The sequence below is a fragment of the Carcharodon carcharias genome, chromosome 7, assembly GCF_017639515.1.
Source record: "Carcharodon carcharias isolate sCarCar2 chromosome 7, sCarCar2.pri, whole genome shotgun sequence".
NCBI lineage: Eukaryota > Metazoa > Chordata > Chondrichthyes > Lamniformes > Lamnidae > Carcharodon > Carcharodon carcharias.
The window spans coordinates 111,032,587-111,044,948 of NC_054473.1; the positions used below are offsets into that span (position 1 = coordinate 111,032,587).

At 42.1% G+C, this 12,362-nt stretch overlaps 1 protein-coding gene across 7 annotated transcripts in view; it reads right to left on the reverse strand.

Annotated features, from left to right (window-relative positions):
• vac14 (vac14 homolog (S. cerevisiae)) overlaps positions 1-12,362 on the reverse strand; it is a 449,264-nt gene that overhangs the window by 171,888 nt on the left and 265,014 nt on the right. For all 7 annotated transcript variants that reach the window (XM_041191735.1, XM_041191734.1, XM_041191731.1 and 4 more), the window contains exon 15: positions 10,139-10,271. In XM_041191735.1, the coding sequence (XP_041047669.1) occupies positions 10,139-10,271 (133 nt within the window). The remainder of the gene's footprint in view (positions 1-10,138; positions 10,272-12,362) is intronic.

Here is a 12,362-nt window from a genome sequence, read left to right on the forward strand (position 1 = left end):
GGACTGTAGCAGCTTGCCAAGTTTCCTTCGGCAGCACCTTCAAACCCATGACACAACCACCTAGAAGGACAAAGGCAGCAGACACATGGGACCCTCTCCCCAGCCCCAGCCACCACCCCCCCCCCGGCCACACACCATCCTGACTAGCAAATGTATTGCCATTCCTTTACTGTCGATGGGTCAAAATCCTGGAACTCTCTTCCTAAGCACTGTGGGGGCAGCTACACCACATGGACTGTAGCAGTTCAAGAAAGCAGCTGTCCACACCACCTTTCAAGGGAAATTAGGGATGGATAATAAAAGCTGGTCCTGTCAGCAGCATCCACTCAGAATGGAAAAATAAAATATATAGAAAATATAACAGGATGCTGATTGGCTGGCAAGTCGAAGCTTTGCCATGGAGAATGTACCCGGGAATGATTATTCCCCCATGGCATTTTTAATTCAAAAGATGTGCAATGCATGGACATGTTCCTTTTACCTACAGAGAAAGCATTAGTGAGCTGCATTGCGAACCCGACTGATGATCTTAAATTGGTGGTTAGTGAAACTCTTAGCACTTTTGGGATTGTTCAGCCAGCGCTGTCCAATCTTGGAATCACTGCTAACGTTAGCCATTATGTTCTGAGCTTTGCAAGTACAGGTTGGTTGAGTACAGTCAGAAATGGCGAGCTTCACCTGTTGCACAAATAGTGGCTACCCTGAACAGGACATTGCTCAGTGTATTGCTCATACTCACGAATGGGCCCAAGGCTGCCACCTTTGGTCCTGAAAAGTGCTCAATCTACTTTGAATTACCCTGGAAGTGTAGTCATTTCATGCTGCTACTATGCACAGGCAAGATGAATGATGTTTTCCACTAACAGGATGCTTCCATCAAGCCAAAAAAGACATCCTGCTTACCACATAAATGAGTAATGTGGTATAGGAATTTCAGTGTTGGTGCAATGCCAGGTATGTAGGCCATATGTCCAATGACTGGCGGATCGTATCAAACATCCCTTCGGCTGTTTACAATAGGCAGAGTACTGACCCCATTCCCCTCACAAGCATCCCGACTCTCAGCATTGTCCCCATCATCCCCAACTATCTCCTTGGATATTCAAGACAGGTGATGAACGGTTAGCTAGGCTCTGTTATCAAAAGTATTGACACTGTCTGGTGTAGCAGATCATAAAAACGCACCAGGAAATTCCAAGAATTCTGACATTGAGAATTGGTGCTTGTGGACTGAGTGCAGATGTACAAGGGCCAAACATACAGAACAAGTTCAACTCATCAAGCCTCCTTCTTTCCAATGTCTAATTCTGGCAGGGACCCTGTGCAACATGGTCAGACAAAAAAAAAACTTCATGCCCTTATTCCATATGTTTTGTTTTCATATGCCAGCATTTCGTGCATAAGCACTACTTCCCAAAGCACAAGGTCAACTTCTTAGCTTTTAAACCTCAAAGTTCTCTGGGACCTTAAAAGTGAAGACTCCAGAGCATCAACGCATTATTTTTCAGGCTTGACCCATAATGTGGAACGGATTACATTCCCAGGACTGCAACAAATATCCCACTCATCTGTGCCAGTGCCACATTTTAAAAAATTCTTTCATGGGATGAGGGCGCCGCTGGCAAGGCCAGCATTTGTTGTCCATCCATAACTGCCCTTTCTTGAGTGGCGAGGCCATTTCAGAGGGCAGTTAAGAGTCAACCACTTTATAGTGGGTCTGGAGTCACATGTAGGCCAGACCAGGTAAGGGTAGCAGATTTCCTTTCATAAAGTTTCATGGTCACTATTATTGAGGCTAACTTTTAATTCCAAATTTTATTAATTGAATTGAAATTCAACCAGCTGCTGTTGTGGGATTTGAACCCATGTTTCCTGAGCAATAGCTGGATTATGAGTCCAGTGACATTACCATCTCCCCCAAATTCAAAATTAACCAGATACACTGGACACCTCTTTTTTAAAGGTGTACAACAAGACAGCAATGGTGTTTTGACCCATGTATTATACTTGTACAAGTTTTACTGATTTCCGATCTGGCTTTAGATTTGCCAGTGTTCCCCTATATATTCACCAATTCTCGAGTCACATCACATAGCTGTCCTCCCTCCAGGTTCATTAGGTCTTTCAACATTTAATAAATGCCTTTGTGACTTTAAGGTAATATCATCTTTTACAGACACATGAACATTTCTATATAAGCTCATTCTTAGGACAAAACAAATGGGGGAAAATCTGAGGAGATTCATGGAATTACACCGCTTAACAATACGATTAATTTTCTTCTGGGTCAATTCCCTCCCCGCTCTCGATCCTGAAGGAGCAGTCCCCCAGGCACCAGGTTCACCCACAAGATCATTCTTCGTGCACGAGGCCAGCGAGAGTTGGCATGGAGGGACTCACAGCTAAGCCTGAGCCTGTCCTCTCTCAATTTCAACAGGGTCCTGCCATAATCCTCTGGCACAAAGACCAATGGTAAAGAACCCTTTACCGCGGCCCCATTTGAAACCAGCCAGCTAAGCACAAATAAGGGATAGTGTTCGGATCTTCTGCTCTGTCTGCCTCAGTTACACACTGGCCTTTACCAACTGAGCCCTCATGAGAGTTCTCACTTCGGTTTTTGAACTTTAACATGAAGCTAATGACCCCCATATACCCGAGTTAAAGAGTCACAGTCATTATTCTCATTAGATGGCAGGAAGACAAACTTCTTCCTGCCTAATTCTAATTCTTCCTGTAAATTTAATTTTGTCTGCAACGTTATTAATGCAATATGTGGTTAGCTTAAAGCACTGACGCAGTTAGAAAAAAATGACATTTCCATTCCAAAGAATGCAAAGGAATGTGGCACCAGCATAAATGCTCAGATAGTTGCAAATAGCATGCTAGACAATCTACCTGCCTATGTTTCATTTCTGTAGCCTATACTATTTTTTCCCATTTTAGAAACATTTAGACGCCTTCAAAATGATGTACGATTGAAGTTTCACGTTAATTTTAATCATCTTCTAGATGTACAAATTGAAGTGGGGGCCAGACAATGAAGGAATAATTATGAGGAAACGTCTCTGTATCCCAGTACAACATCCATTCATATAAATCACCTTTAAATGTCCCAAGAGCTTCACAATTAGGTATAAGGAGAACAAGCAGATGGAGGAGATGAACTGGAGTGAGATTGTGTTAGTAATCAAAGACAAATCTTGCTCTTTAGCATTTGGACAACTAGTGGTGATGTGGCTCTCATATTAGGTTAGATTTGTTCTTTAAAGGACAAGAAGTTGGAGTTAGACCATAAGACATAGGAGCAGAAGTTAGGCCATTCGGCCCATCGAGTCTGCTCCGCCATTCAATCATGGCTGATAAGTTTCTCAACCCCATTATCCCGCCTTCTCCCCGTAACCAGTTGAATATGTTGGGGAATGGGAAGCCAGTGTTAAGCTGGGTATATGGAACACTCAGGCCTCCAGCAAGCCCAAAGCTGCTCCTGTCCAGCAGGTTGACGTGAATGTACTTGGGTGCCACACTGTAGGCTTCAAGCGGTGCCAAAGTATGGGATGTGGCAGCTCTGAAATTCAGCCATTCTACTGTGGGAACATGCTGGAGCCAAGGCCAGAGGAATCTGGTGACCTGCCTCAGCCTTTTCAATTGGACAGTCTGGTCTCGGGGGGGGTCAACAGCTCAGTAATTTTGAGAGACAAAAAAAGACAGGAAAACTCCTGTATTTGACTGCTGCCTTTAAAAACTAGGTATATACATGGACAGGCCAGGCTGATGTTCACCCACGTGAATTCTCTTTGTTTGCAGTGTGCCAGTTTCCCATTTCAAGCACTGTGACTGCAAGAACACACAAGAACACACCAGCTTTTTTTTTTGTAAACAGTCCCACTCAAGAGATTTATGCATAAAAGCTTGGCTGCTGCTCCCAACGCAATATCGAGAGCATGCTGCATAGTTGGAGGTGTCATCTTTAGGATTACTGTTAAACTGAGACTCTGTCTGCCGTCTCAGGTGGACATAAGAGATCCCATGGCACGAACTTGAAGGGGAGCGTGAGAAATCTTCCCAGCATCCTGGTGATACTTATCTCTCGACTAACACCACTCAAAAGGCAGATTATCTGGTCATTATATCATTTTGGGATCTTGCTGTGCACAAATTGGTTGCATTTCCTGCATTATAAGAATAACTACATTTCAAAAGCACTTCCCTGGCTGGAAAGTGCTTTGGAGACATTGCAAAATGCAAGCTTTTCTTTCTGTAGCTATTATAGTGTGGAACTGAGTGAGCCTTTTGAGCAGGATGCCTGGGGACCTTCTCAGGCAGGGATGGAGAGTATCAGATACCGTCAGAGGAAGAAACAACTTACTAAACCCTTTCAGTGCTCTATTTATAACAGCAAAAAGTTCAAGCTATCATGGGGAGACTTTAATTGAACTATAAACTCTGCCAAGTTAGTGTCAACTTGCCAGGAAGCCTTTAACAGGTATCTCAAACCCTCCGCTCTAGTGAGAGAGCAGTAGCTTGATTAACTGTCGAGGAGCATAGGAGATGATTAAAACTCTGTTGTGTTAGCAGGACGCCCTCCACTGATGAGACAAACTCACCGGAGACAACTGTTTCTTCAACAAGGTTGAAAACCAATTAGTCGACAACCAAGTGTGTTTCTCTGCAACATCTGTCAAAATATACCTGCTCCTGACTAAACACAGAACGAGCACAAACAGGAGTGGAGTTCATGGGTGTTGGAATTGAAGTGCCACAAAATGTGTAATTATATCACTACTGTACCTTTTAATGTCCAGATTATATCAGCTTACTGATTTTGTTTACTGATGTACATTGGAATGAAAATTCAGTCCGTTTCCATGGATGCCACATCAGACCACTACTTAAAAAGTCTGGATGTGATGACAACCGATTTTCCACATAAACGCAGGCTTCATAAAGCTGTGTGAGCTTTGACAGGCAATAACAGTTCCAATTAATCTCAGTGGTGGCAGTGATCTCTGACTCACAGCAGGGATACGCTACACACAGGAATCCAATCGAAGAAATACATCAGAAGGCCTAATAAAGGCTCCATCAGAGATGTAGCTCTTGGGAAAAAAATACCTACTTAGTCAAACTTAGGTGCCCAGCTACACAAAAAAAAAGCAGGCAGGCAACATTGCCCAGCAGGCATGGAGCTTCAATTCAGGGCCTAATAACCACCCAGAGTTTTGTTTAATTGGACAGAGGTATACAGTCAATCCCACATAAACCTGATCCATGCAGATCAGGAAGCCCCCAAAGTTCACTGCTAATCAATGCTGCATTAACTGGGTTCTGATCTCAGCAACTTGCACCTGTACAGCATTTTTACAAAAACCAACACCACAAAGTGCCTCACAATGGGTGGGAGCAAAAACAAACCCAACACTGAGCAATGGTAAATAAAGGACAAAGAATGGTGACTGAAGGCCAGATCAAAGTGTCGGTGTTAAGGGTGTTTTTGAAGGAAAAGAGAGCAGAGGGGTTTATACAGATAGCAGAGCAAAGAATGCTTAACAAAAGTAGGATTGAATGCTCCTCATACACCCTCTACTTTCAACCTGTTAGCCTCCATCACTCACCAATATTTACTAGTTTCCTATTCCTATAATGCACAATCTTAAAAATCCTGGTCCCCATTTACAACTACATCCATTGCCATGTACATCCCTACCTCTGTAAGCTCATCTACCCCTAGATCTCACATACACACTTTAGGCCTGCCAGCTTTGACCTACCACATCCTTCCACCTTTGAAGAGATTGCACTGCTTCCCTCCTTTAAAAGCCTCATCATGCCTTCAGTCATCACCCCCAACTGGTGGTGATGGGTTGCAGTGGCAGTTGCAATGGAGATAGTTAAGGCTGCAGATAGTGAGTGGAGGATCGAACAAAGTACACCAATGATGCACATCATCAGATAAGCAAACTGCCGGAGAGGGGGAGAGGGTCAGTTGGGAGGAGTGGTGGATAGGTACAAGCTAAGTTGAATGGCTCGGGTCTTTCAGCACTAAGTTCAAAGTAATTCTTGCTCATCCAAGAACTGGTGCTAGCTAAGCAGCTAAAAAGGTTAGCAATGATCAAGAAGTGGAGTGGCGGCAACTAGTTACTGGTGGATGTTATAAGCATGCACGCAAAAGCTGTTTCCGTGTCCATAAATGCTACAGTGAGGTAGCATGCAGCCAAGGAAAAGAAGAGGGCCAAAGGAGGAGAAGCTGGACACACTGAGCTGACTATGTGGGGGAAGGGAGGGGAACACATTGCAGAAAATATACCAAAGCAAAATACTGTGATGCTGGAAATCTGAAATAAAAACAGAAAACGTTGGAAAGACTCAGCAGGTCCAGTAGTATCAGTGGAGAGATAAACAGGGTTAATATTTTAGGTTTGTGACCTTTGAGCTTTTATCACAGAATATAAGTCTGATTCGTTGGAAGAGGTAGGAGTAAAACCAAGCAAGGGCAGTTCTACTGAGGGGGGACACAGAATAGAGACAGTGCAGAGGAATGGAGCAATGGACTCTGCCAAAAGCTATGGGGAGGATAAAGAGGGATAATGCACTGTGGGCAGTCACATAGGATAACGTTGGAGGCTTTAATCAACGTAGTCTCAATGCTAGGCAGAGGGTAGAGATCGGATTGAACATCCCGAGGAAGGCTGATGAGAGAGTTTTACAGTCTTGAGTGCAGGGTGGCAGCAACGGAAGAAAGAGAGCCATTGATTATGTCAGTAAGCACTGGACTGAGGATGAGCTGAGAGAGGTTTTTGTTGACTTTGAGGTGAGATGAGTATGATGGGATTGAAAAGCAATAGAATCAGGCAGCCCTCTGATGTTTCAATCGAGTAGCCAAGCTTCATCTCCAAGTCTAGACAATGAATGTTAGTAGGTTATTCAACCATAGTCATCTAAAGGCAGGCTCAGTGCTACCCTTAACTAATGTCCATATCAGCAAACTTTCCAGCAGGGCTCAATAGAGAGCAAACAGGAACAAGAGCCTGGAAGATGTTTTCTTCTCTTATGTAGGGACTTTTAAGGTGAATTTTAGCACCACAATTGTAGCCATGACTGAGATCAGCTAACTCAGCACAGCCTGAAGATTCATCAAGTTAAACAGTGATTGGATAAACATACTACCCTGGCAAACTGGGTTTATCAGTCAGAGTAAATAGAACTCCTGCAAGCACAAGATGCCTTGGCAGATTCTTTAAAGTCAAAATGGAGGGGACTCTATTATATAAAAATCTCAAGCATAACCATCTGTTCGGACAGTCAGTGCCATTATTCATACAGTTAGGGCATTAATCGCTGTCATCTTCCACAGCCAAAAGTGAAATCAGCAACTTTGAAGGCTCATCCTATGGGGTTAGTGCTAAAACCCTGAACATCCTGCTGACACATCAAGTGTGGAGAGACAATAAAGACATTTTACGGGAATTGTCCACCCGTTTCTTAGGAAACCATTCAAAATGTGAAAGGTTCCGTTTTCTTTATCCACAATTTTTTTGTCTATTGTGATGTTGGGTTAAATGTCAGGTCAGTCCAAATATTCAGAGTTGCACCAATAACAAAAAACTATAAGCGAGGTTTTGATCAAAACCCAGGACCATGTTAATAGAAAAAATGCCCACCAAACCTCGTTTACATACGCAAATGAATGAAAAGACAGATTTTGCCCACTAATTCCTAAAGTTGCAACCTGTGTAAAAAGTGAGCACATGTCCTACACTAAAAAAGAATGTACATTTTTCAATTTAATTAGAAACAGGCTGCACAATAGATTCCCTAGTGCTATAAATACCATGAATGCCTGCAAGACAGGCAATGCACCAGAGTAAGACTGCATTTCAGAAACACTATGGGATGGGAACAAGTTTGTGATTGTGTAATTTAAGGGAAGGAATCAAATGCTTTAATCGGGAGAACTAACCAATTTAAACTGGGACAGAAGTAATGATGAGACATTGAGTATCCTTGTTGGGAAGCGGGGGGAATAAAGCTTTTAGTCTTTTGGTCCAAGGTGACACAGCTGATGATGGCAACATCACCAAAACAGATCATCCGATCTTTATTACATTGTTGTTTGTTGGAGCTTGTTGCATGCAAATTAGCTGCTGTGTTTCCTACATCATAACAGTGGCTATAACCCAAAGTACTTGACTAGCTGGAAATGCTTTGAGATGTCCTGAGGTTGTGAAATGTGTTATATCAAGGCAAGGATTTCTTTCTTTAAACCTGAAGTTCCTGGACCACTTCTTACACTTGTATGGAGGGCACGAGATTTCTCAAAACCTGTCTCTTGCTAATTATGTGCCTAAATTCTCTGGGTTACAGTTACTGGACTGCGAATCTACCAGGAAATTCATAATAGCAAAGTAAGTGACTGGCTATTGTGTGGGTCTACTCAAAAGCTGGGACTTGCACTGCCTCACTCTTCTTACGGCCGTGACTCACTTTGGAACATCCTGAGATTGTGAAAGACTCAATATCAATGCCAGCTCTTTCTTTGATGTAAAGTTCCAGTATTTGGGGAAGAATCCCTCAGTGCACTGTTACTGATAACTAGACCAGCATAAAGCAAGGAGAAGAACACATTGGTTGTAAGGATTTGTCCAGTTCTTCACAAAAGTGGGTTAATAATTTTAAAAGCAACCCTGTAGCAGAGTTGGATAATACTTTGAACAATATTCTGTACAATAATATGTTAAACATAAGAAATTAAAATTGTACAAATTTGTAAATCAGGAGAGAATGAGGCTGTAAATTCAGTGGCCCAGCAAAAAGCTGGCAATGAGAGAAAAAGCTTCCAGCATCGTAGCTGCTTGAATCCACAAGGAATCAACTGCCCATCCGTTATTATTCACTTCTAGGTTGTATTTATTTTATTTAGCATGGGCATAAGTCACAGAGCCAAAGCAATAGCCTTGTCATTGAGTTATTTAAGCCCACCTTTAAGCTTAGCCAGCAGATACACCTTAACAATGTGAATCATTGTTTGGACTGTACCACAGCTGCAGCCTGGATGGTCTTGGCAACCCCACTGACATTGGGTGGCTGTACAGAAGCCTTGGCCAGTCCAGAAATGTTTTAAAAGGGCCCTCTGTCAGGAGGATTGGATCAGTGTTCTCATTGCACCACCCGTCAGTACCCGGCCTACACAGGGAAGCCAATGATCCTGCTAGCAAACAAAATTCAGCAAATCTGCACTTAAAGAATCCCTGTATCATGGAATCAAAATCTCTAGACGAACCAACCATAAAAGCAGAAACATGCAACTGGTGGTTGAACAGATAATCAGAGCTCATGCATAAAGCTTCTGGTGGCTAGCTTGCTTTATTTGGTGAACGTTTGTGTTCAGTTACACTGCCTAAGGGAGGTCAGAACATTTCCTCTTCTGATGTACCATGCTAGTTTAAGTACTCTCAGACCAGGCATAGCTTAGCACAGACACACAGTAAAGCTCCCTTTAACGCTGCCCAATGTCAAGACTCAATTAACACTAATCTCAGAAAGTGACCCTCACTACTGCACCAGTGAGGCTTTACATCTCACACCATCTATCTCAATGGACCATTGTTGCTAAATTACAGTTGCATGCAATGGGTTATGCCTATGTTGAGTCTTCACATTACAGTGATCCACAATGAATGGTAATTCCCTATGTTTCTAGGCTGAGCTCAAATACTAAAGCCCATTTATGGTAGAGAGCTTTACGGTCCACAAAGCTCTGATATAATTCATACGAGAGTACTTGATGCTGGGCATGGATTGCTGCCTCACCTTGATAAACATAAAAAAAAATTCCAATACCATGCATGGCAATGGGGAAGGTTAAAACATTTGAGGTCAATTAGAAGAGAATGTGTGGGACAGCAGAAAAATTAGGCACCCTTTAGTTTGAATATATTCCTCATCTTGTCAACACAAAATGATGAGATGAACTTAAAGGCATCCTAAACATACACAAGGTTAATTGCATTTCCTATTAAAACTTTCCACAGGTCATTGACTCAATTATGTTTATGCTCAAAACATAGCATGAATGCTTCAAAATATATGAGGAAAATGGATACCAGATCGCTAAACATGATATAACAAACTGTGCACCTACCGGATGATGAAGGCCCCCCGTATTTCCAGCAGACGCTTCTCGTTGTTGAATTGCTTCAGCAAGTTGATCATAAACTTGAAGAAATAGGAGTTCATGGTGGGAGTCGAGGGGGAACATTCCAATGTTCGAGGCCCTAGAGTATAAAAAAAAGTTAACACAGACATGTTGAATCTTTCTTAGCAGCACCCTCTTTCCCAAGGAAAGTTAAGACTCACCGCCTTATCTAATTATCTGGGAAATTCCTTCCCAATTCCCCAAGAGTTTTTTTCCCTGAGCTTAGCTGTGGGGATATGGAACATTCAGTGGCAAGACCAAATGACAATTAAAAGCTTCACTGGTGCAATGTAATTCCTTCCCACTTTATCTTTCAATTTGAGTCATATCTGGTCAGAGTTTTTCAAACTCTAATTCAGGAAAGGGTTAATCTTGATATTGCATTAACTTTTAACTTTTAGCTTTTGCTGTTAATTGAGTCTGTTAAAAGACTGAAAGATTGCTGATGCCACAAAGACAGATAGGAGAGTATGTTGTGAAGAAGACAAAGATTTTACAGATGGATATAGATAGGTTGAGTGGGTTGGCAAAAATCTGGCAGATGGAGTATAATTGGGAAATGTGAAGTTGTTCACTTTGGCAGGAAGAAGAAAAAAGCAAAATATTACTTAAACGAAGAATGACTGCAGAATTCCAAGGTGCAGAGGGATCTAGGTGTTCCAGTGTACGAGTCACAAAAAGTTCGTATGCAGGTACAGCACGTAATCAAGGTGGTTAATAGAATGCTATTCTTTACTATGAGAGGAATCGAACATAAAAGTAAGCATGTTATGCTTCAGTTATACAGGGCATTGGTGAGGTCACATCTCGAATTGTGGGCAGTAAGGATGTCAATGCATTGGAGGTGGTTCAGAGGAGGTTTACCAGATTGATACTTGGAATGAGTGGGTTGAACAGGCTGGGCTTGTTTGCACTAGAGTTTAGAAGAGTGAGGGGTGACTTGATCGAAGTATATAAAATCCTGAATGGTCTTGACAAGGTGGATGTGGAAAGGATGTTTCCTTTTGTGGGTGAGTACAGAACTAGGTGGCACTGTTTTAAATTTAGGGTTGCACTTTTAGGACAGAGATAAGTAGACTTTTTTTCTCTGAGGGCTGTGCGACTTTGGAATGCTCTTCCTCAGGTGGTGAAAGCGGGGACATTGAATATATTTAAAGTAGAGGTAGATTGATTCCTTTGCCTAACAAGAATCTAAGGTTATTGGGGGTAGATGGGAATGTGGAATTCGAAATATGAAACAGATCTTATTGAGTGGCAGAACAGGGGCCGAATGGCCTACATCTGCTCCTATTCCTTATGTTGAAAGTGTAATCATAATAAAGGCTTGCTTTATTTTATTATCTATAAAATGCAGTGAAAACAGTGGTACATTTTGAAAGCAAAACAGAATTAGAAGACATTTTGATCAGAGAACTTCAACTAACCGCAAGTATTTCTCAGACACAGAACAGGCAGAAAAGCTCTCTTCATTAGAAGGCTTTGCAGAAACATCTGCCTGAGAAAGATCATTGATCTGATAAGTTACACAGTTAGTGCAGATCCAAGGACAGGGCAGGCAAATCAGTGTTGAATGATAACTGCATTAGGTAATGCTATGGTAAATGCGAATTGACACATGCCAGTTGTGGAAAAGGATGGAGTGAGTGTTGGGGGAAATACTTTGGAATTCAAAGACCTGGCCAAACAACCGCACCAAGCTTAGAACTGCAATATATTTTGAATTTCCTGGTTAAAACAGGCAGGCTTTTGACTTACATATTGCTGTTTAGTTTAGGTTTCATTTTTGACACTATTGGTGATTACTGTATTCTTAATATATGTGAACACCTGACATGGATGTTGTGAAGGCTATGATGAGAACACCTATACAAGAACACCTATCCTCTAACTCTAATTCTAGAGTGAAACCTAGAGGTCAATGTACAGTGGGAACAAACCAGGCAATGAATTAAGACCACACAGGAGCGATGCATGGCATTGAAGCAGAATGATCTAGCAGTGACTTACCATACAGTGTTACTGTTGCCCTGACAGTAAATGCAACAAATGACGCTGGTGTGGGACTGAGAAGTCATAGCTCCCTAAATTCATAAGATGGGGGGAGGTTTGTTAAAGGCAAAGCATCAATGTGCTGCACGAATCTTGTAAACAAAATGTAATCTTTTGTTGC